Source organism: Hydra vulgaris, chromosome 04, assembly GCF_038396675.1.
Source record: "Hydra vulgaris chromosome 04, alternate assembly HydraT2T_AEP".
NCBI classification, from domain to species: domain Eukaryota; kingdom Metazoa; phylum Cnidaria; class Hydrozoa; order Anthoathecata; family Hydridae; genus Hydra; species Hydra vulgaris.
This window is the reverse complement of record NC_088923.1, coordinates 51,312,679-51,340,000: the sequence shown is the minus strand read 5'-3', so window position 1 is coordinate 51,340,000 and position 27,322 is coordinate 51,312,679. Positions and strand designations below refer to the sequence as shown.

Here is a 27,322-nt window from a genome sequence, read left to right as displayed (position 1 = left end):
TTGCTGCTCCTTAACTGTTATAGTCAAGGGAACTTCCTATAATTTCTTCTATTCAATTTTCAAACAGTTCATCAAAAATTGTCTAGGAAGGATAAATATCTGGTAATAGATTTTCTTCCCAAAAGTTTACATACTACTTAATTAAAGAAAGATATGACAAAATAATTTATTAAATTACAACTTCTCTTAATATTACAAGAAATCTTCCCCCACTCATTTGTCTGTATTGTGAGAAACGTCTCTCAATTGAATCACCTTGTAAACGAGCTGTCATCACGTAATCATATCCACCATTCAGGAGCTCCTCAACAAGCAGTGCTTAAGAATATAAGGTATTTGCAAATGCTTTTGCAGTTTGAGTTGTGAGGGAGAATGCAGGTGAAAGAGACCATTGATTGATTTAATGAGCCAGATCTTGGTAAAGTATCATTTTACTGTCTCTTAATACAATAGCATTGCCAATAATATTTGGTGAAAACATTTGTTTAGAATTAACAATTGTCCATCAAGTGTTAAAAATAGTTAAAAAAATTGAAACATCTTTTTGATTTAGCTAATAGCTTTTTTAAGCTGCATTTGTTGTTTCATATATAATTGCTAATGCAAGTGGCACAGTTTGTTTACTATTTCCAGGATGTAATGCCTCATATGTTACCTTGGAAGCTTTTCTAAGTTTACTTTTCAGACCAATATCAAAATACGAAATCTTAAATAAATCATCCCAACTAATATATCCTGATGGTATTTAAAGTCTGGAAAAACAAAGTTTTTACTGTTTAATAAGTTATTAAAGTTTTTGACTGAATGCACACTATCATAAAACAAATGTCTTTTTTCTATGATTCTGTGGGTGAATAACAAAATTTTTTGATTCAGACTTGAGCATTTTAACTAATGACGAGAATGCATTAACATTAGTGGAAATATTGCCTGCAACAATACCACGCACAGTAAATCCAGCACCTAATAGGTGTTTAAGGTTGTCCCCTATACTTTGTTATAGCCGATTTGCAGACAATGTGACTTCTGGAGTTGCTTGAACAATAAAAAGAATAGATTCTTTTAGCCCTATTATCATTATTGCAACAATTCCTTTCTACAAGTTACCTTCTTTGTCAGTACAATCATACTCTTCTTGATATTATGTAACTTATTGGAAATACAGTCAAGGTAAGGGTTAGGGTTCATCTATCATCATAATACAATCAGGAGGAATTTTTCCTTTTTTCCGTAGAAATTTTAAAGCCTTTATAGAATCAATATTTCCTTGTTGAACTTTATTCAATAAAGATATTAATTATAAAGTGAACTTTTTAAGAAGTAGTTGCTTGTAAAGATGTATATTGTAAAAGTAATGCATATTGAATCATCTCTGCTGAGTATGGTTGCCTGCCTTGTGGCTTATAAAGCACTCTATCTTTAATTTCATCTAAAATAGTGTCATGATTTTTTAATGTGAAGTTTCTCATATAAGAAGGAACATTTTCTAGTATACTAATTTTAATAAGTTCTGCATTATGTCCTTAAACAAACCAACTTGGTAATGGAAGTGGTGTTCCTTTGTATTGCAAACGTACATTTAGGTCAACTGTTCATCAACTGTTATTGATTCTAATATAGTAGAAAAATATGTCAGTTCATTAAACACTATTTAAATGGTTTTAAATTGAAACCCTAGAGGTGCAATTGCTTTAGTCAAGTTATGTATATTTGTAACTGTATGTTTTTTCTTATATGTTTCTTACTGATCTTTTTAGAATATTCTCAATTAAGGACAACTTCGAAAAGTTTTTAAAACTGATAAAGATAAATTTTGTTGCAAAAGTTTACAAGAATACTTAGAAGAAGTCACCACTAATTATATATTTATCTTCTAAATGAAGTTCACATAAAACAGAATTTTCTATTGGAGTCCAATCTGAACGATTAACAAATTGTATACAAAGTTGATTTAAGTTTAGATCTGTTGGAAAATAAAAAAATTTAATTTGTTTGTGTTTGCAGCACAAGGATCCCGATATAAATTTTGATGCAGCGCATTTGTTGAGCATTTTTAATATAAACTCCTAAAAAGTTAGTAAATTCAGAAAGAAGAATGTTTTTAAAAATAATTTTTCAACGTAGTTTGTGTCTAAAACTTTCAAAACCTGCCTCATAGTTAGCCCCTTAAAAATTACATTTATATACCTTATATACATATATATATATATATATATATATATATATATATATATATATATATATATATATATATATATATATATATATATTAGTAGAAAATCACTTAACTAAATTTTTTTTCCATTTGACACTGTGTTTCATCAACAAAGATTCATCAGAAATGCATTTCTGATAAGTCTTTGTTGATGAAACACAGTGTCAAATGGAAAAAAAATTTAGTTAAGTGATTTTCTACTAATATATATAATTGTTCTGTTCTTTTAAGAACATTGAGCACTCTATTGTGTAGAATACTTTTTAAAGTTGTTTAAATATATATATATATATATATATATATATATATATATATATATATATATATATATATATATATATATATATCGGTGCTCCAATTAAGCGTATTTGCAATTATGATTGATTTTCACAACATAGTGGTTAGGTTTTTCATTAAAAAAAATTTGACTAATTGCTCTTTTTTTGGTGTACTGTTTAATATTCCTTTCTAACTTAGCATTGTTTTAGGCCATATTTTAAAATATAGAATGTTTTTTCATAAGTTTATGATAAAGGACATAAATACGTCACGGGTTACATAGTACTTTAAACTAAATTTATCTTTTAATTGAAGTATGATCATGAATTAAAATTACGTCAAATCTATGTGTGAGAGCCAATGATATATTACTTCTAATTTAAAGTTAAACTTACTTTGATATAAACTAAGTAATGGTAAATTTACCTCATAACAAAATTAAAACAAGCAATTAAGTCACCATTTAAGGTATTTTAGAAATTACAATATTTGAATTTTTAATTTTGCTTTTTTAAGGATCACGTTAAGTAAAAGTAATTATTAAACGTAGTATTGTAATAGTATTAAGTACATTTACACTATAATACATTACAAAATATCTGCAACTTAAAATTTAAACTGAAGCTGTAAGTTAAAACTGCAACTTTAATATTTTAAAGCTCACCAAGCAAGAATATTATAAAATAAGATTCAAGTGTGTGATATAAAAGGTAAAAAAAAAAAATAAAAACATTAAACGAATATGCAAAAACTAAAAAAAACCCTTTACCACAAAGCAGCGCAAGTGATAAAAGAAAAGGAGGAGGGAGGTCAAGTTCTAATTTTTTCTCGCGTTAGACTTTTCTGCGTTAATTCGAGCCCTGTATGTATTTATGTACATACATTTTTGATAAATCTCTGTTGATAAAACACAGTGTTTAATAAAAAAAATTTTTATTAAGTGATTTTCTACTAATATAATTGCTCTGTTCTTTTAAGAACATTGAGCACTCTATTGTGTAGAATACATTTTAAAGTTGTTTAAATATATATATATATATATATATATATATATATATATATATATATATATATATATATATATATATATATATATATATATATATATATATATATATATATATATATATATATATATGTATATATATTAGTGTTCATATAAATAGTCTTATTTAATTTTGTTTTTAATTTTAATTTTGTTTATTAGTTATGTACTCAATAATTACGCTGTTGCTGTTTTCGTATGGAGCAGGGACGTGATGGCCCAGTACGAGAGTACAAGGACTTGTAGTGGGCCCTGACTCTGGCTCAGGAAACTGGGCCACCAAAAAGAAACTGGGCCCTAATCCTCAAAGAGAAAAATTTATTTTAGTTCTATAAGTTTTTATCAGGGCATTTTTTACAAAATTTTATTTAACTTGCTTTTACGTCGGTTTGTTTATTTGGTGACTGCGCAAAAAAACACTAGGTCAGCGGTAAAAATAAAAGTTATACGCTAAACTATAGTTTAGCACATGAATGGCCAAAATTGATGCTCTTAAAACTTCATTGCAGCTCTTTTTAAAAGTTTTATCGATTTACTGATAATAAAAACTTGAATTATACATAGCCGGAAGATATATTGTTTAAAAAATGGGTACTGCAAAAGGTGACAATAAAGTGATTCACAATAAAAGTTAGAAAAGAAAAATTGAAGACGAGAACTGATCATTTCATGGAGATTGGACAGAAAAATACGCATTTTTTGAAAAAGAAAATAAACCTATGTGTTTAATTTGTAATACTGATTTAGCTCATAATAAGACATGTAATGTTAAACGTCACTATGAAACAAAACATATGTGTTTTTTCTGAAGAATGCCCAATAAATTCATGTCATAGAAAAAAAAATCGAGTTGCTTAAAACAATATTTAAAAATCAACTGTTGAATATATCATCTTCCAGCAAAGAATCAAATATTACAACAGAAGCGAGTTTTATTATAGCTTTGAATATTGCAAAAAGTAAACATCCTTACACCGATGGAGAGTTTGTAAAACAAAATCTTTTTGATGTGATCTCAGTTTTAGTTCTTAATAACAGCAAAATTCAAAGGTTAATTTCAAATATTATTAACATACAACTGAAAGAAGAATATCTGGATAAGTGTCGAAGTTGAATAGCATTTGTTAAATGACTTAAAAAATTGAGAAGCATTCAGTTTAGCATTGGATAAATCAACAGATATTCAAGATAAACCTCAAATGGCAGTATTTGTTAGATATGTAACATCAGGTGTACTTGTGAAAGAAGAGTAGCTAGATTTAGTAAAGCTAAAAGACATAAATCGTAGAATTGCTTTAAAGGAAGCCCTTGACACTGTACTGGTCGAAGCTAATGCTCCTGAGAACAAGCTTGTTAGTGTTGCTACAGATGGTGCAACAACAATGGTTGGAAAACACATTGGGTTTATGGGTTTACTAAATAGTGATCCTACTTATCCAGAGTTTATCCTAGTTTATTGTGTGATTCATCGAGAACATTTAACAGCAAAACATTTTAATTTTTCAATTGTTTTTAAATCAGTGCGGGAGATTGTAAATTGTATTCAATCTAATGCAAAAAATCACAGAAAGTTTAAAAATTTCATTAGTGAATTGGATCTTGCTTACAAACCAAGTGACTGCCGTTTTACTGTGTTGTAAGGTGGCTTTCAAGTAGTGACGCTCTTTATAGATTTGTAGAACTATTAGAGCCAATTAAATGTTTTTTGCAAAATCTGAATTTGTTGCTTCAGGGAAAAGCAAAAAATATATCTGATCTTGCTCAGACTACATTTAGTTTTCAAAAAAAAAATTGCTTATTTCAGAAAGATATTACCTTTTCATCATTTTCCTCAAATGAAGAAGATGATTCATAATCCTAATCCTACAATTCAGTATGATGGTCATAAGATTGAATTATAGCAGGAAAAACTACATAATTTTTTCAAAGACTTTCAAAACAGGTTTAAAGATTTGTATGCTCTAAAATCATCATTAGCATTTTCAGTAAACCGTTTTTTAATTGATATTATTAGTGATGGTTGTTTAATACCAAAAAATATACTTGAAGAAACATCTCAGCTTGAAATTGAATTACTAGATCTCCAATAAGATCAAAATCTTCAAATGCTGCATAAAACACTAGCTTTATTAGATTTTTGGAAAATGGTTCCTGAAGTTAAGTATTCTCAACTAAAAAGGATAGTATAAAACTTATTTCAATTTTGGTTCAACCTATACATGTGAGTATTTATTTTCGACTATGAAATTTGTTAAATCAAAGTATCGTACCAACCTAACTAGTGAACATTTGTTACAGTTGCTTAGAATATCAACTGCAAGCTCGAAGCCAGATTTAAAAAAACTTACCAGTAGTGTTGAAAATCTTAGTGCCTAATAAATTTATGGTAAATTATGCAAGTTATTGTATAAGAAGAATTTTCTAATGGTCTTTTACAAAAAATAATTGATGTTATAAAAAGAATTCTCTCTGTTATGTCTAATTTTTTGCTGAATGATGAAAGATATTTTTCAATTGTAAAAATAAAAGTAATTTGAACTTAATTGAAGTTTATTGAGAATTTTTTTTAATAGTCGTTAGTCGTTTATTTATTTGATATTCTGCAGTTTTTAGTAACTTATGCTATTAAGTGGTAATAAGCAAGTTTAATTCGAATAAAAGTTTAATTCAATTACATTAAAATTATTTTTTTTTCTCAAAGAAACCTTTTAATCTTTAGATTTGTATATCTTGCTTACAATTATTTTTATAAAAAAATTTATGGTTGTTGTAGTTGTGTTAATTCAAAAAAAATATGATTTAAAGATGCTTTCTCAATTTTTTCTACAAATGGTTTCCTAGTGTGAATAAAAAGGAATCAGATTTTATGTAGCCAAGTTTACACTTGGCTACATAAAATAGCTTTTACTTTCTTTATTATAATGAAAAAAGTAAACACTAATTATAAATTGTTTACATACTAAGTTTATTTATAAAAGTACAATTTCAAAAATTCAAAATATTGATGTAAAGAAAATCTAAATTTACATTTGCCAATTAATTTTTTTAAAGATGAAGTTGGCATAGGAACATATTTATTGCGGTTCTTTGGCACACGTCATTGTTTATTTTCGACTCTTGCGTCTAAAATTCTGGCCAGCGCTGGTTAAGCGTAAATAAAAGAAATCGTTAAGAAAAGTAGTTAAAACAAACAAAAAGCAACAAACATTGTTTAGCGTAAATAAATAAAATCGCTGTTGAATAATAATAACAAAAAACATTGTTGACCTGAAATTGATAGATTTTATACTGTAAAAAGTAAGTAATGCTTTAATGCTTTACTTATAAATAGTAATTAAAAATGATAATTAAAGTTTACAAAGTAAATAAGTAAAAGAGAATATCCTATCAACATAGAAATATAAAGAAAAAAGCTAAATATAAAAAAAAAAGCTGGAAACTGAAGTCGATTGATTAGCTTGCCTTGCTTTAGATAGAACGGAAAATTAGAACTAGAGCAAATGAATCAGCTAAACAGCGAGCATCTTGGCTAAAAAACGAAGAGAACGATATGTAAAGGCAAGGGCGACTGAAACAGAAGAAGGTAGAGGTAGACGTATTAAAGAAAAAAAGTAGCAATATGGAAATACAAAACTGGTGCTGAAAAAAAAGCTCAAAAACGACAACATGAATTGAAAGCAGCTGGTAATGATTCATAGCAATTAAAGTTAACGGCAGGTCTCGCGTCAATGCAAGTGCCAAAAATAGAGAGAAAAGCTGGAACATCCTTTACAGCAACAGAGCATGTAGAATTAACATCAACATCCATTGTGAATATCACAAGTAAGCCTGTTATTGAAACCAAACCAATAACAGAGAATAGTGACCAATCATCTGTACAAGAAACAGACAAGAATCAAGATGTCATAATTGCAGCAGGTAAAGGAGCAGAACTACAATATTTAGAAACATTCAGAAACTGAAACATTACTGAATCTGAGTGACTGTAGAAATGGGTAATTATGAAGTGCCTGTAACTGCAGTGGTGGATGTAACTCTAGGAGAAAAGATTATCAGAAGCAACTAGACAATGTTGTAAATGTCAATGAAAATGATCCAGCAAAATTTCTAGTGCTGAAAAATGCAAAAATGATTGATAAAAAACAATTTATTGTATAAGGGCAAAATCAGCCAACAAAACATTCAAGGTTATCTAAGTATTACACTTGTTAAAGTTAAAGTATTGTAAAAGTATTACACTGTTAAAGTTAATGACATTAAAGTTGTGCAGAAAAGATCATGGCTAACCAACTCTCTATCACTAATTAAAATTTTTTGGATTGTTTGATTATGCTTTGGATCAAGAGAGGACACAAATTCTTTACGTGAGAGTATTTCTTTAGGTGGAAATGAGGAAGCCAACTTTTACAATGACTCTGAAAAAAGTAAAGTCTTTCGATGTGGTGCGGGTAAATTTCTAAATTTGTAAATTTACTCAGTCAATATGATGAGGTGCTGAATGAAAAACTTTCAAATATTCGTAGTACTCAAAAACAATCTGCTGGAAGGGGTGCTACAATTACGTTTCTTTCTAATTATACATAAAACAAGTTAATTCATACTATGACACAGATGGTCAGGAAGGATATTTCAAAAGAGGTAAACAGCTCAGTATTCTTTTCACTACCAGCTGATAGCACCACTGATGTGAGCAAACTTCTATTGTACAGCATTATATTACGCTTGCTGCAGAAGAGGCCGTTGTAAAGGAACATCTGATTTTAATAGTTGAAACAGAAACAGCTATTGGTTGTAGTTGTTTCAAACTAAGTGAGTAGTTATGTTTTGTGATGGTGCGAGCAATCTGCAAGGAATAAACAAAGGAGTTGCAACACATTTGAAGCAGTGTTCTCCGATGGCAATAAATATTTGTTGTGGATCTCATGGAACAAATCAGTTTATGAAAACTTGTTCAAAATCTTCTGTTGTTTCTGTTAACCTTTTCGGAATAAAAAACAAGCCTGGTGATGTGCAGAAATTAAAGACTTTCTATACGGAAACTCAAGGAAACGAAATAATATATTTGAGAAGTGCAAATACTTCTTGAGGTAATCGAGTGCCATGAAAAAATTTCAAGTGACATGTAATTTAAAATGAATATTCGAAGTGAAGCACAAAATCTTTATCCCAATTTTAGTCATATGAAACAATTGTGATATTATGTTTCTTTAAAGAAATTTTAACTATCTTGAATCCCCTAAGTAAAATTCTTCAATGAGAAACATTTGATTTTTCTATTGCTATAATGTCTGTCGATGTATAACTGGAAAAGCTTCAAGTAATAAGGAACAGTGCTGGCAAAAATGCTAATTTATCTGCTGTTAAAATTGCAACTGAAGCTCCGCTTGAACAGCAAACGTTTTATACTGTAGTGGATTCAGCAGCTGCAATTCTTGTTGACACGTTTTATTCACAGCGGAAATTTTAAAAAGCATAGACATCTTTTTGTTGAAGAATATTAGTAAAGATATTAGTCATAATTTTCATAACGGTAAATTACAAAAAAATTAAATAAGTGCTTGATTAAATTGGTATCAGTTTAAATGAATTCACTACTGAAACGATTGATTTTGTGGAAATCTACACAAAGGATGCTGAGAAGAAAAACAAAACTTTGCGTTCTTTCCTCACCAGTTATAATTTTATGCTGAAGACTATGTTAGATGCTGTATTCCCCTCTGTTGCAGTTCTATGCAAAATGTTACTAGTACAATTCCAACAAATTCAGCAGTGTGTAAGAGAGTTTTTAGCAAACTAATACTTGTCAAAACTCGTCTAGCAAATCGATTGACATCAGAGCATGTTGGGGATTGTGTTCTCTTGTCAGTGGAACATGAGGAAGTGTGGAATTTGACGCATTCAGGTATAATAAAAAACTATGATAATACCAATAAGTCACGTAATATTTGTATCCATTAAAACTTTTTTTAGTATAAATATGATTTTCCTTGATTGCTTATTTGTCTCTCGTTAAAAGTACTTCGCCGGGCCCTTCTTCTGGAAATTCGTACCTGCTTTTCTGGTGCCACCACGTCCCTGGTATGGAGTGTTATTGTTTGTTCTTATTTCAATGATTTATAAACATTTAAAAAGAATAATAACATTTTTTTTACTTTTTTAAAATAATAATTTATAATTTTTGCTATTGTTACTTGTTTAATAACTGTTGTTGTTATGGTTATTAGTATTATTGTTGCCATCAGTAATAAGATTTTTGTTGTTGCGACAAGATTATTGTTAGTATTAACATTACAACAAGCGAATAAATCACATTTTAACCGAAGTCTTACTATTCTATTTGAGATATAGTTACTAATACAAAAGTTTAACTAAACGCAGCAATAAAATAAAACTTTCTCGGCAGAAAATCTGTTTTCTTTTCCTGTTGACTTTGATGCCTCTAATTAATGTGTTAAAATTATTACTTATAACAAAAAATAAAAGCTACTATTATTACCAATATTACTATTAAAACTGTTGCTACCCTAAACAAGATTAACATTTCTGTTAATGTTGCAAATTAAATATTGTTATTGTTAATGTAATAACAAGCAAATAAAACAATAACATAAGATTAAGTGAATCCCAAATGCATTTACCAAGACCAAGAAATACAAAGTTTCCTTATGATATAATCTATATAATATAGCATATAAAGCCTTTCTTAACATAATTAGGGTTTATTTTAAGATTGCTATAACTGCTATTGTTTTGTATTACAAAACACATTAAAACAGAAGTCTTGTTAATCTATTTGGAATATTTTAACAGATATGTATATTTAAGTAAACAGAGAAATATAAATACCTGTTTTAGCAGAAAACCTGTTGTCAACTTCTGGTGAACTTGATGTCTCTAAATATTAAATTAATTTCAGACTTAACAAATATTAAAACCACAAAGTTATTGTTCTTAGCACCATTTAAATAACTGTCGTTTTACAGATCTCTTTTATAAAGGTTTAATTTCAAGCATGTTATATATATATATATATATATATATATATATATATATATATATATATATATATATATATATATATATATATATATATATATATATATATATATATATAGTATATATATATAAATATATATATATATATATATATATATATATATATATATATATATATATATATATATATATATATATATATATATATATATATATATATATATATATATATATATATATATATATATATATATGTATACATATATATAAATGTATTTATTATGCCTTCTAAGATATTCCATGATATTGCGTGGAACCGATGTGATCAAGATCGGTCTGTAATTGGATGATTGTTGTTTACTATCTTTTTTAAAGATAGGGCTAACATTCGCTTTATCCAAGCGATTGGAGTACATCCACTAATATGAAAGAGCTTAAAAGTTAGTTGCAATAGTAAAGAATATAACTCTGCGCACTTTTTAAAACATATGGGCTAAATCCATTTCCACCAATTTATTTGAAAAAATTAAGTTTTGACAAAAGAGATTGTACTTCATTTATTGTTAAATTTGTGTTTTTTATTGGTTTAATAACCAGTTGAGACTCAAAGAAGGGTAAGCGCTTAGATTCATCTTCTTGTAAAAAAACTGATTGCAATTGTTTGTACAATGTGTTTCCTTTATCTTTACCCGTTGTTGAAATAATACTATTTTAATTGTATTAACTTTGCATTGTATTAACTTATGCATTAACTTTGTTAGATTTAATTGCTTGTCATATATAAGCATATTAAATAAAGACATTAGAATTATTTTTATTGTTTGCCAAGTCTATTTCATATTTCTGAACGCATTTTTTTATTTTATTTCTAACTGAGTTGCCGACTACTATATATTCTTTAACTAATGCCTTAGACGTCCAACCTAAAGCGTTATTGCGATGCCATATCTGGTTTTTGATAGTAATTTGTTTTACTTCGTAATTAATTCATTATTTTTTAAAAGATACATTTTATTTTTATTACAGTTATTTTATAATTTAAAAAAATATTATTATTGTTATAACTATCTATATATAATGTTTGAAATTAATGCTTAATGTCATTAGTTACTGAGTTAGTTGCAACTCTGTTAAATTCTTAAAAACTTTTCTTTTTCTGAACTTAGTGCCTCATATTATTGTTCTTTCAATAAGCGTTAAACATAAATGAATGTATGACGTTTTGTTTTTATTTTCTGTATAATAGACCTTTTCTAAACTACGCACTTTGTTTAAGGAACACCATGAGTTCTTCAAACTTTTAACGAGGTATGTCAGTAGTGATTATTTTTCTAAAACGCTTATATTTGTGTTTTAAGTTTTTTACGTTTTGGTTTATGTTTGATTTCTTTTTGTTATCTATGTTGTGTATATCCTAATTAAAATAAAACTGCCTACTTTTTGTTTTACTCCCCATTTTTTGATTATTTTAGCTGCATCTGGTGTGGTTTCTCTACCCGTAACCCTAACCCTAACCCTTTACCGGTAACACTAAAAACAATATCAAAAACGGATAATAAATTGCTTGATCAAAATGGAAATCTTTTGAATTTACGAGGAAAAGAAGTAACTATTACATTTCATATAAAAGCTGTAAAATAATTTTTTGGTAATTTATTTAAATTATTTTTCGTAATTTTTATAAAAATTATTTTTTATGTTATATATAAAAATGAGTAAATATACTAATATTAAAATAAATATATTGCAAGGGGAATTAGAAAAACTTAAAAAAGCAATTGAAGATGGTTAAAGAGCTAGTATTAAGTTATCGCATTCAGATCTTAATGGCGAGCATGTATTAGCTGTAACAAAAACACAATTGAATAGAGTTAAAAGAGCATTTGAAAAAGGTATGGGTGTAATAATTAATTTAAGTAAAACACAACTAGCACACAAATCTCAAATAGAGAGACAACTTATTGGTGCACTTTTTCCTTTACTTGGTACAGCTGGAACATTTATGTTATCAAGCGTTGCTCCAGCATTTGCAACAGGTTTATTAACAGAAGTAGGTTCAGCAATTGGATCAGCTATGGTTGATAAAAGTGCTGGAAGGGGTATTTTGTACTCAAAAAAGAAAGTAAAAGGAGTCAAATCACAGCTGCAGGAAATGGTTTATATTTGAGACCATGGAGTAAAGGAGGTTCTGTAGATGATGGATTGTACTTACGTAATGGAAATGGATATACATCAACAGGATCAAGTTTATTACTAGGACCAAATTCGCCATTTGCTAATATTCCATTTAAAGATTTCAAAAAATCACAGAATATGATTCTGTGATTTCTTGAAATTTCTTTTTCACATAAGAAAATGACAAGAAATAATCCGCCATTGCATAAATTTATTAACAAGTATATACCAGATGAACCTCTAAAAATACTTCTTCATTCTAAGGTACACAAAAATATAGAGCACCCTTCGGAATTAATAGATGAGAATAAATATGAAATATTTGCACACACGACATTACAATAAAATCACATTAATATATTTTTTTAAAGTTTGGTGCAGTAGTTAATAAAGGTATTGAGTCAGTTTTACTAAAAGAAGAACTTAAATTAAAAATGTTAAGTTTACAAAATTCTGTAATATCAGAGACAGTTGATGATATTCTAATAAATGTTGTAAATAATTATAATTCTGATGTATTAATTAAAAAAGGAGTTTATGTTTTGTTAATTTATTGTAAATATTTAAAAAAAAAATTGTTTTTACTTATTAAAATAGAATGTAAAATATATTCAAATATAAATGCACAGAGTGCACATGATAATAAAACTTTCAATAAAATATATCCAAACCTTCCAAGTGCACCTGATGAAGAAAATAAGATTATTACTGCATATTTATATCGTTAAGATACAATTAATACAATTAAAAAAGAAATAGAGAATGAGAGAGAAAAGCATAGGCGCTGGAAGTATTTAAAGACTGGGGGGCAGAAATGGGGTTGGGCATGGGGAGGGTACCCCTCCCTGAATAGGGCGTTTGGGGGCGTTATCATACTGAAATCTTTTTAGGCATTTTTAATTCTGCTAAATGCAGATTTGAAACCCTTTTTAAATCATTATATTTAAATATTTGGTACAAAACAAAATCTACCAAAAACAATTACAGTTACTGTAAAAAATGCCCAAAGACGGATGAACGTTCACGGGTTTAGCCACAAACTCCCCCATGAGTGCTGTTATGTCAAGCTTGTCTAGGTAATCTTTGTTAATGTGCATTCAGGCGAGGTGAGTGAGGCAGCTATGTGACATTGTTGACCGCAGCCAAGTATTAAGCCGTTTCAATGCACTGAATGACCTTTTAGAACCAGCTTCGGAACAGATAAACACAACACAACTACCAGTTCCACCATTTCAAATAACCTGCGGGTACTTGGTTCAAGGACTTTTAAAGCTGCTGCTAGCTGGTGTAAATCTTTAGGCAGCGACTAGTCCTTAAACAACTGTGGAAGCAGTTGTAGCTGTAACTGCAATATCGGAACATTGACATTATTTGGCAAACTTTGCAGTGGCATGCTGGCTAGTGTGGCTGCATTAATTGTCGAGGTGCATGAACCTATCAAAATAGCTTATGTGCTTGCAATTTTGTGCAATCCTTCATGGTTAAAACGGCGCTGCAGTTCTGCAACTGAGTGGTCAATGGCTTCGAAGAGATTTTTCTTCCAGATAACATCTGTAGTTAATTGTTCTACATTACGCCTTTGAGCTTAATACAAGAAACGAGCAGGAGCATTAACTGTAGAACTATACTGTGCCTTAGATAGCTCAAGATTCAGTGTGGTAGCTTTCTCGATGGCCTTTCGGTGTAATTCTGAAGCAAATTCATCACTACGCAAGTCTTGAAGTTGAGCCAGAAGGAGTTGAACACTTTTTTCAGCGGCTGATGCACTCAGTGATGGGCTCTGTATAGCTTTGGCTACCAATTCAAATTTGGAAAACAGAAAATCGCATAATAGGACCCATAAAAGGTTTGTGCCTTAGAAACTTGTTTGGGTAGCCCTGAGATTTTAGCCCTTGCATCAACACGTACTGACCTGTCGCCTGCTAACTGAGACAATGTTTCATAAACTTCTCCATAAGTTGTCATAATTCTACTAATGGCTTTTGCCCTAATGCATTATTGAGTTGTTCATAAGCTGACCAAGTTCAGAACAACATCATCGGAACCAAATAAAGATTCATACAATGCCTTTCTCTTTGAAAGCTCTCTTAAGATTGTTCTAACATCACGCACAAATTGAATTGTGGCAATAACCATTTTAACTTCAAAGCAGACCTCTTGTAAAACAAGATCTAACGAATGATTTGCACAGTGAACACACACTGCCTGTGGCTATGTTTCTCCGAGACGAGCTCTTACTCCAGCTAAGTGTCCGCTCATGTTACTGACTCCATTAAATGCATAGTCAACTAGTTTATTCATGGATATAGTGCAGCGGGTAAACACATCAATTATGGCATTAAACAATGTTTCAGCAGTGCTGTTCTGACAATTGCGGAAACCCATACAGCATTCCTGTACTTTTAAATTAGGGTCTACATACCGTGTGCTGACAGAAATTGCTCATGACCCGCCACATCTGTAGTCCATCAGCACTAAGGCCAAGATATGAGCACTGTCTTATATTAGTAACAATGCTTCGTTGAACTGAATGTGCAAACATTTGAATAATTTCATTTTGTATTGTGTCTGACATCCATGTGTCGCGTTTGTTTAACCACTCTTTCACAGAGGGTACACCTTGTACCCGTTCTAGTACAAGCTTTTTGTGTTGTATATAATTATACAAGCATGTTTTTGTAAGGAAAGAGTTTTTTTTTGTAAGATTTTAGATTTAAAACAAATCGCACAAGTGCGAAAAATTAAACCTTATTATAGAATGAGAAAAATTAATTGTTTGAAGCGTTGACACACACACAAGTTGAGCACACACCTGTAATTAAAACGCAATCTACAGCAGTTAGTAACACACCGATTGAACAAAAACCAGCGCAATATACAGCAGGTTGGCTAAAAAGTTAATTTTATTTTATTGCAGATTGGATTGTGTCATACGTACCTGATCTAATTAAGAATACAATCAATCAAAAAGTCAACTCATTAAAAAGTTTATACAATAAATTAATTATAAATAAAGTTGAACATGAAACTAAAGTTGATCTAGATAATTAAGTTGAACCTGAAAATAAAGTTAAAGAAATAAATCCAATAAAATTTGAATTAAATCAATCATCTATTAAAAATGTGACAAAACAATTTATAATTAAAGGATTAGAAGGTACAATGCTTTATCCTTCATAAATGCTGCTAAAAAGTGCGATTAAAATAATAAATGAAAACAGAAATTCAAAGGTTTATATAGCTCTCACTTGTGTTATGGAGCGTACTTCTATTCTAGCAGGAGGAACTATAATCAAATTTGCTAAATTTAGAGCTAATAAAACAATTGTATTAGAATCAACAGTTTGAATAAATTATATGAGAGTGAGAATAAAATTTTGGAATCATTATCATCTTTTCAACAGATAGGATCAGGTTGGGGGTTTATTTCTGTTGAAATGATGGAAATATATATTATCGAGTATAATCCTATTAAAGCTAAATCATATATTCCTCTTGATAAAAAATTAACAAATAAAAATGCGATAATTGATTCGAAAAATGAAGATAATAAATATTTTAGGTGGTGTATTGCAAGAGCTTTAAATCTTGAAGATAATCATCCTGAAAGAGTAGAAAATGATCTTAAAAATCAAGCAGAAAAAATAAACTGAGAAAAATAGAATTTCCAGTATCATTAAACCAACTCACACAATTTTAGAATAATAATCAAGATATCAGTGTTAATGTATTTGGTTATGTAAACTCAGAAGTTAATACTTTGCGTGTGTCAAAGAATAATGACCGTAAACATTTAATAGATTTACTATTAATCTCAAATGGTGAAACTAATCACTATTGTTTAAAAAAAATTTGAGCAGATTACTATCTTTACAATCATCCCAGAATAAATGTACTATTCACTTATTGCAAAAATTGCTTATTAGGTTTTCATTCTGAAGAATCATTATCTAATCATAAATTTTATTATGAAACACATGATTCAGTACGCATTGAGCTTCCACCACTAAATTTAACAATACAATTTATTAATCACAATAGATCAATGAGAGTGTCGTTTGTAGTATACGCTGACTGTTTTTGTCAAACCAATTGACAGTTGTAAACCAAATCCGAATGATTCATATACTAAACAATATCAAAAACATATTCCAAGTTCATTCTGTTATTATATTAAATGTTAGAACAAAAGTATTTATCAAAGCAGTCCAGTCACATTTACTTCAACTAATGAAACGGATAATGTTGCACAAATTTTTGTTGACAACTTAGAAGAAGATACCATACAAATTTATAACAAGATTAAATTTCCCAAAAAAATGACATTTTACTGATAAAAATAATGATGGTTTTAATGCTGAAATATCATGTCACATTTGTGGAAAAAAACTTGAAAATGAAGTACGTGATTACTGTCATATTACTGGAAAATATATAGGTGCTGCTCATCCAGATTGTAATTTAAATTATAAATTTCCAAGATTCTTTCCAGTGCAATTTCACAGTTTATCTGGTTATGATTCTTACTTATTAATAAAGAAAATATCAGGAGGAAATTTGAGTTATATACCAAACAATGAAGAAAAGTATATTAGCTTTTCTAGTGAAATTAAAGTTAGTGAGTATATTAAAGATGGAAAGAAAGTTGAAGTTAAACATAAACTTCGTTTCATTGATAGTTATGGATTTATGTCTGATGGTTTAGATGCTTTATCATGGAAGTTAGCAAAAGATAAATGTAAAAATATAAGAAAATTTTATTCAGGTAAAAAATTAGATTTTTTACTAAGAAAAGGTGTGTATACCTATGGTTAGGTTGATTCTGTGAATAGATTTAATGAGACACAATTACCACCAAAAGAATCATTCTTATCGACATTAAACAGTCAAGGAATAAGTGATATTTATCACTCGCATGTGCAAAATGTATGGAAGGAGTTTAATTGTAAAATACTTAGAGATATCATGATTTATACAACGTTTCAGATGTGCTTTTACTAGCTGACGTCTTTGAAAATTTTAGAGATCTTTGTATTAATAATTATGATTTAGATCCTGCTTGGTACTATACAGCACCAGAATCAGCTTGGGATGCGGCATTGAAGATAACAGAATCAGAATTAGAATTGCTGATTGATTACCATATGATACTAATGATAAAGAAAGGAATAAAAGAGGTGGAATTAGTATGATATCTAATAGATTTGCGACTTCCAATAATGAGTGTATGGTTGATGCGTATGATCAAAGCAAACCATCAATCTATATTCAGTATCTAGATGCTAAAAGTTTATATGGATTTTAAATGGATGAATGAAAACGAGTTAACAAACTAGAAATCAATAACAGCCAATTCTTACTATGATATGCTGGATTCTAAGATCGGATGTATATTAGAGATAGATTTAGATTACACTAAATATCTACATAATAAACATAACAATTATCCACTTGCACCTGAAAGAATAACTATTGATAAAGTTGAAAAGTTACCTCCTAACTTGAATATTAAGAAAAATTATGTCATTCATTATGAAAATATTAAATTGTATGAAAGATTAGGGTTAAAGATTACTAAAATTCATAGAGGTATAAAGTTTCAAGAAAGAGCGCGGTTTAGTAAATACATTAAACTAAATACAGATCTAAGGGCTACAGCAGCTAATTAGTTTGAAACAGACTTTTTTAAAGTCATGAATATTGCAGTATTTGGAAAAACAATGGAGAATATTTTTGATATTAGACCAATAACAGACAGAAAGGAAGCTATTAAATTAGCATCAAAACCTAACTTTGAAAGTAGAACAATATTTGATGAAAACTTAATAGCAATACATATGAAAAGAACAAAAAATATACTAAAACAATTTACTTAAAATATACTAAACCAATTTACTTAGAAATGTGTATATTAGATTTGAGCAAAACTCTAATGTATGAATTTCACTATGATTACATAAAGGGTAAATATGCTGATATAGCAAAACTATTATTCACAAATACAGATTCTTTAGCATACAAAATAAAAACAGAAGACATTTATGCAGATTTTTCTAAAGATGTTGAAAGCAAATTTGATACAAGTGATTTTGATAAGAATCATTCTGCAATTAATAAGGTAGGTTTTAAAGTTGGAGCTAATAATAAAGTATTAGGAATGTTTAAAGATGAATCAAAAGGAGCACAAATTGAAAAATTTGTATGAATTAAAGCCAAGCTGTATTCTTACAAAGTTCACGGAGAAGAGAAGAAAAAATGTATAGGAGTAAAGACAAATGTTGTTAAAAAATTTATAACACACAAAGATTACAAAGATTATTTATTAAAAAATAGAGATCATGTTCGGAGAATTAATGAAATAATATACAATTTACATGAAGCTTCAACAGAAGAGGTAAATAAAGTATCATTAAGCAAAACAGACTAAAGATTTATTTTAGAGTTGAATTCCTTTAAAGTACACGTAGAAGATATCAAAAATCTAATGGAGTTAAAAGATGTTATAAGAAAAATGTCGTTAAAAAGAAGATATAACCCATAAAGATTGTAAAGGTTGTTTATAAAATAATGGAAATTATATTAGGAAAATGAATGTCATAAGATCCCATTTATATGAAATTAACACAGAAGAAGTAAATAAAGTTGCATTAAGCGCAGTAGATGATAAAAGAATTATTTTAGAAGATGGTTTACACACATTAGCATATGGAAACTTCAAACTAAAAGAAAATAATTTAAAGGTCAAATAGGTTAAAGAGCCCAAATAGGTCAAAGAGCCTAAATAGGTCAAAGAGCCCAAAAATATAAATATTTATAAGTAAAAATGGAAAAAAATAATAACAATTATCATAAACTTATCAATGTTGAAGGAATATTTTCACCAAATGAACCACTTACAAGTTTTTAATTGATCAAAGCAGCAAAAAAATTAAAAATAAAACATTATAAAGGTGTATTTGTAAGAGATGATTTACCTGAAAATACACAAAGAAAAGAATGTGGAATATTAAATACAGGAGGTTCAAGTACGCAGGGATTTCACTGGATTTGCTCGCACGAAGACGGAGATAAAAAACTAAGTTCTGACTCTTATGGACAATTACCACCAGTTAAAGTTGTTAATTGGCCCTGTTTATTATAATAGTGTTTATTATAATTTATAAAAAAAGGCCCTGTTTATTATAATAGTGATAGAGTTCAATTTGGAAATACCTCATACTGTGGACACATGTGTTTATATGTTTTATAAAAGCTAGATGAAGGATGTGATTTTCAGAATATTATTAATAATCTATGGTAATTTTAAAAATAATTTAGTTAAAAAATTTTTTATATATATAAAACGCCTGTTGATAAATTCGATCGTGGCACTATTTTAACTGTAGCTGTAGATAGTTTAACAATATCTCAAGCTAATAACTTGTTTATTAGAAGAGATGGAAAAAATAATGCATCTAGTAATATTAATATGAATTCTAATAAATTAATAAATGTAGCAGAACCTTCTATCTCACATGATGCTGCTACAAAAAATTATGTTGATAATAAAACACTTAATACTAATGAATTAGGAATAACACCAAATTCAAGTTCAACGTGCCTTGGATTAAAAAGTCAGACTATTCCATAAACGACAGGTCCTGATGCAACAACAATTTTTGTTCAATCTTCTGGTCCTGGCATTCTCAGAAAACTATGGTTAGCATTCCAAGGATTAGATCCTAATCATAATGTTCCAGGTAATGTATTTCTTAGAATATACGCAGATCATAAACTTTGGATAGGATATTTTTCTCTTTCTACAGATAGTGTTGGAGATAATAATATTCCTTTAGCCTGTGGTCTTTTATTTTCACGACTTGGTGGATCATTTTATGCAAACTCTTTACAAGGTTGTAACGTATTTACGGCATAGCAATAAGAGGATACTTCACAATAGATTTACCATTTACTACTAGCCTAGTAATTCAATTATACAACAAAACTAGTCAAAACGTTACATATTGGATTCAACCTTTTATCAAAAGAACTATATCGACACCTCAATCATCTATTAAACTATTCTCAGGAACATTTTGATTTATGAACACAGCTTATTGTAAAGAATGTATATTATTAGATGCTCCAGACGTTGCTGGTCAAGGTGTTTATCTTAAATATATCAGAATGCATATTATTGGTGTTCTTGGAAATTGGTGGGAATCTAGAGTACGCATGTATGATGCATACAATTCTCCAGTAAGTATTAACTCTAATATGGATAAATTGACGCCATATGACGATACTAATTATACGGTATTTCAAAGATTTGTTGTTAATAGTGTATGTGTATACTGCTCATCTGGTTTAGAAGACTTTTATTTTTTTTTGTGGAACGGTGCAAATATTAAATCATTTAATAATGAATCATCTGGACTATTGCATCAATCAAGTGATTTAATTGGTTCTACAACTACTATCACATTTTACAGAAATTTTTCTGATTCCATGCCTAGTGTTGGTAGTGGAAGAAGATTAATAGTGACATTAAACTCTGGGGATGCAGAAGTAGGACAATCTGGAAGTTTCTCTGTAATAGGACATGCTTTCTTTTACGCTTGAGCTAAATTTATTTTACACGTAAATGTAAGATAGCTCATTACTTAAAGCTAAGCGGTCACCTATTAATTATTATTTCTTTGTTGAAATAATAGTTATATTAATACCATTTCATGCAAGTTGAAGAGATCTCATAATATACCTGTTGAATAATGGTTGAAATGTGTCATACTTTCCGACCCAAACACTTTTTAAAAATGATTGAAATGATACTATACTTTCCAAGCCATTCACTTATTTTTGAAAATCCACTTTTCTGGCCAAGAACCTGTTGTTTCTACTACTCTCCAAGCTTCTTGAACAAATGTTCTGCTATAGACTCTTTAAATATTTAACAGAAAACAAAAATTTGAGCGAACATTAGTACGGTTTTCTAACGAATCATTCAACGAAACATGCAATCATAGACCTCATAAACAACATGAGCTCATCTTTTGATAAAAGACAGTTTGTTTTGGAATTCTTTATTGACCTTCAAAATCTATTGATACGGTCAATCATGAAGTTCTGATTGAGAGAATGAAAAAATATGGTATAAAATACAAAACTATTTTAATCCATTTATTATTTTTTTTAAATCCAATTAATTTAACCATAAAATATGAAAATTTACAATAATATTTTATAAACTCACATAAGGGTTAGGTGTTACTCATATAGTTAAAAACTAGTCATTAGAGTGAGAGCAAAACAAAAAAAGGCGGAAAAAAAAAAAAACTTTAAAAAATAAATAGATTTAAAATTTTCACTTTAAATAATACCTAATTTAAAATCAAATAAAGAGGGAAAAAAAAATAAAGGAAAGAAAGGAAAATAAAGCACTAATGAATAAAGATAATATTAATAGTTCCAATAATATTACAATAAAAATAATCATAATATTAATAATAATGTGAATTTAAAAAAAGTTACAAATAGCAACTATATCATTATAACTTTACAAAAAAATATAACTAATGATAAAAATTATAGTAAAAATAATTATAGTAAAGTTTATAACTATGACAGAAATTATTAAAATAAACATAACAATTGCGAAAATTAGAACTTTAACCATAAAACTATTACTACAATTGAATCACTATAACTATCATTATAAATAATATTAAAAAGATTTATAAAACAAAGGCAAATTAATGATAATAGTAATATTAGTAGAGTTAAAAAAGGCAGTATAAAATAAAACTAATAATAGTTTTATAAATACAGTAATATAAAAAAGCAATAAAAACAAAAGGTAAAATTAATATTCATGAAATATATACTCAAGTAAAAACTTCTTAATTTGGTTTCGATTGAGAAGAAAAATGTTGATTATAAAGGGTATTTAGTTTAAATCTTTATTTTTATAAATGTTATTACTTGGTTCCAGTGAGAAATACATTGATGTTTTATGGAGAGCTTACCATATTTGATTGTGTTGAAAAAGGAAGTGTGAAAGTTAAAATTTTCAGTTTTTCGCGTGTAATATTTGTGTGTGTCACATGTTTTAGTAAAAAAATTATTGAACGAATTTTGTAGTTTATTTTGAAGAAAATCAAACACAAAGAGACAATTATAAAGCTTTACAAGATCTTGAATTTTTAGTATTTTTAATTCAGAAAATGTATTTTCGATATTAGATCGTAAAGGAAAAAATGTCATAATTCTTGAGGAAGTGCGTTTTAAACTGTTTATACGATGTAATAGAAAACTCCCTTTTTGATCCCAAACAGCGCAACAATAACTTTGATGTAAGGAGAACAAGGAATAGTAAATTGATATTAAAACATTTTGGAAAACATAGTGTTGTATTAATGACAGCATACTATTGGCACGTGAGCATTTTTTATTTAATTGAATCAGTTGATGGTACCATGATAGGTTTTTCTTAAGAAATAGCCCGAGGTATTTTATATATTAAGATGGGAAAAGTCTTTTAACATTAATTCTAATTTTCACATTATTACTATAAATCTTTTTATTTGGAAGTTAAAAAATAATAAATTCAGTTTTATTGACAGTTAGGGAAAGACGGTTACTATTTAACCAATGACAAAAAATAATGGAGATCTAACTTTGAAGTTAACTTTTTTACAGAGCTGCGCGAGTGATTTATTTACGCATAGAAGATTAGTGTCGTCAGCAAAATGATGAACAATCGAATTATTTATAGAGTGAGGTAGATTGTGGGTTGAAACCCATTACTCGAGACAAACTGAGTACGATTGTTAATATATGATGATGACCAATCATTTGCCATACCCCGTATACAATGGTGATACAATTTTTCAATTAAAATCTTATATTCAACTGTATCAAATGCTTTTTGGAAATCAATAAAGATGCCACAAGCAAAAGAACCACTATCAATCAAACTATCAATCAAACCACGAATCAACTATCAATCAAACCACGAATCATTTCAGTAATGCTAATAATTGCATGGGAAGTAGAGTGTTTTAAACGAAATCCAAACTGGTGGAAGTCGAGACACTTAGAATTATCAAGAAAGTGGTAGATACGAAATTACATTAATTTTTCAAGAATTCTACTAATATTTGATAATAATGATATTGGTCTATAGTTATTGCAGTCAAGTTTTGAGTCCTGACTTATGGATTGGTTTAACAGATGCAGTTTTTAAAATGTTACGGAATATACCAGTAGCGAATGAGAGATTTTTTAATGGTTCACCAGTTATTTAAATAATAGACAACAATGTATCATAACCGACGATATTTCTAATTCAAAGGTATTAAAAATAAAATATGATTTTCCACTGGGATCAATTCTTGCCCCCTTGTTGATCCTTTTATACATTAATGACCTTTCTGAAGCCTCTACAAATCTTGATTGCAAAATGTTCGCAGATGATACAAACCTGTTTTATTTATCTTGACTTTGTCAAAAAGGTCATTCAATCAATGACCTTTTTGACAAAGTCAACCTTGACCTTCAACAACTTAAAATATGGTTTAGTGCTAATAAGCTATCAACAAACTTACAATAAACTAGATATATATTATTTCATTCAAAACAACAAAAAATGGCACTTCCATCAATTTTTCCCTATCTATGTATCGATTTCAACAATATTAAAAGAACCCAAACAATTAAATTTCTTGGAGTGGTTATAGACGAAAATGTTTCATAGACAGGCCAAATAAAGGCCATCAACACTCAAGTATCCAAAAATCTTGGTTTACTAGTCAAAGCTAGACTATTTTTATCACAAAAAAACTAAAAAATTCTTTACTTTTCGTTAATACATAGTCATCTTACACACGCTAACATTGCTTGGGGAACCAAACACATGACAAAATAAATGTCTCTTTATCGACGGCAGAAATTTTTTTCTAGAATTATATATCATCAAAACAAACATACAAATGCTAAATCTCTATTAAAAGAAATGAAAGCGCTAAACATTTATCAAATCAATATCTATGCTAATATACTATTTATGATAAAATATAAAATCGGATTAGTACCTTCACAATTTACAGAAAAATTTTTTCATTTAACTATTAATAGGTTTAAGAGCAACTGGTAACTTTATCGTGCCCCAAAAAAAAACAAAAAACTTTCAATTCTCTATCTCTTATCGCAGCCCCTATTTATAACACAAATTAATTCGGAAATACACCGTAATTATTTTTCCTGATAATATATTTTCTTAAAAGTCAAAAGTTAATAATCTTTTTCTTAATATAGATAATTGCATAGAATTGTTTTAGTTCACATGATAAATCAAAATTTGAGCTAAAACAATCTATAACGTGAGAAAAGTCGGATTTATATATTTATCTACAAAACATTAAAAAAAAACAAAAAATAAAACACACATACAAATTATAATACAACGTGAAAAAGAAAACAAAATTTTATTACAGTAATATTTAAAATATATGTGGATAAGAATCACAATGTTTATCTTGCGTAATACATCAAGGTTCTCGATGATAAGACTTATTTAGTCTTCTACTAGTTCCCTATAACAATATAATCTTAACAACTCTTTCATAATATATTCAACTAATGCTTCCTAAATTTATTTTTTAAATTGTTTCTTTTTTTTTAACTGAGTATTATTTTTTCTGTTAAATGTATTTTAACAGTATTTGGTTAAATATAATCTTTTGTAACGGAAGTATATTTTGCTTATATTACGATGTAAAAAAATTGTCTCTGATATGTAGTTGTAAAAATGTAAATAAAAAAAAATCTGTCTTTCTTGGGCTTCACTTCAATACCGTATTGTCTATCTAACACGTTTACAATTTATATACTAATATTAATAAATATATAATATGTCCTAATTAATGTTATCAATTAATACTTTTATTCCACATTTCTTTGCTAGTTTGAATACTATAACGTTATCCATATGGTTATTATATTATTCAAATCTTTATTCTTACATTACGAATTTAGTGTGAAAATGGATGAAAGCACCAAAAAAGGAAAACGAAACAAGTTTAAGCAGAGATTTGTTATGCGATAACGATTAGGTAAAGAGAGTACTACTGAGACAGAATTAAGGTATTATCAAACTGTTTTGAATCAAATCATTAAAAAATTTTTTGTTGCCTCAAAATATTATAAAATTCAATTCTATTTTTTAAACTGATTTATACCAATTATATGTATTTTCCTAACACAATTATTGCCTTTTCAGCAAATTTAATATAAATAGTTCCTTGACTTTCTAATGTTAAATAAAAATGGACAAACAAACTTTAAATAATTATAACGCGCGCTAAGCGGAAAAAATATCTGGGTTCAATATGGAATTTCCCGTTAAAAATCCAAATTAATCCCAGCTAGTACTGAGTTGCGCTGGTTTACTGGGAAATTTAGCGTTTATTAAAAAGCAAAAAAGTGCAAACTAAAATACTAGAATGCTTTTAAAAACCCGGAAAATGTTTTTATTATTTTTTTAAAATAAAAACATTTCGAATGTTTTTATTTTTTTACTGTAAAACATACCTGGACTGTTGCTACATAGACAATTTTATTACCTACTGCAACAATGGAGTGCTACTGCATCCATTATCTTATAAACCACTGGTTCAAAAAAGTGCTGCTATATTGCTACAAAAGAGTGCTGCCATGTCAACTTTATTACAGCCAACTATTACAAGAGAGGGTTCCTACATCGACTATCTTATAGTCTGCTGCTACAAGGGAGCGCTGCTACATTGACTATCTTATAGTCTGCTGGTACAAGGAAATGCCGCTACACCAACTGAGGGTTTGGTTGGGGCAGGCAGTCTATCAAATTATAAAAGAAAAACGCAAAAAAAATTTTTTTTAATTTTTTCTGGTCTTTAATACATTTAAAAGTATTTATATAAACTTGACAATCTATTGAAAAAATATATATATATATATTAGTAGAAAATCACTTAACAAAAATTTTTTTCATATACACTGTGCTTCATCAACAAAGATTCATCAGAAAAAAATTTTCTGATGAATCTTTGTTGATAAAACACAGTGTAAAATAATAAAATTTTTGTTAAGTGATTTTCTACTAATATATAATTGCTCTGTTCCTTTAAGAACATTGAGCACTCTATTGTGTAGAATACACTTTAAAGTTGTTTAACTATATATAAGTATATACGTATATATATATATATATATATATATATATATATATATATATATATATATATATATATATATATATATACATACATATTTTTTATTTCAGTTCAACTCCCAAAGGCCAAGAAGGCTACTACAGAGAAGAAGGCTACTTATTTGTAGCTACAACCCTCTCATAACTCTAAACTAAACAACTCATTTAACTGCGATACACAAACCTTGACGATTTAGCCCGCAGAGTAGAGAAAAAAGCTGAGCGCGGAACTACTTGGGACGTATATATATAGTGTAAACTAAACTATTATTATTATATATTTTAATTACAAAAATATTATTTGCTCTACTAATTATATAACACGCTGTATTGAGCACTTTGCCTGGAGATATTACCACAATTCCTACAATATATATATATATAT

At 28.3% G+C, this 27,322-nt stretch overlaps 1 protein-coding gene across 2 annotated transcripts in view; it reads right to left on the bottom strand.

Annotated features, from left to right (window-relative positions):
• Positions 1-27,322, bottom strand: part of LOC136079899 (uncharacterized) — a 139,859-nt gene that overhangs the window by 7,900 nt on the left and 104,637 nt on the right. For both annotated transcript variants that reach the window (XM_065796577.1, XM_065796576.1), the window contains exon 9: positions 10,386-10,433. In XM_065796577.1, the coding sequence (XP_065652649.1) occupies positions 10,386-10,433 (48 nt within the window). The remainder of the gene's footprint in view (positions 1-10,385; positions 10,434-27,322) is intronic.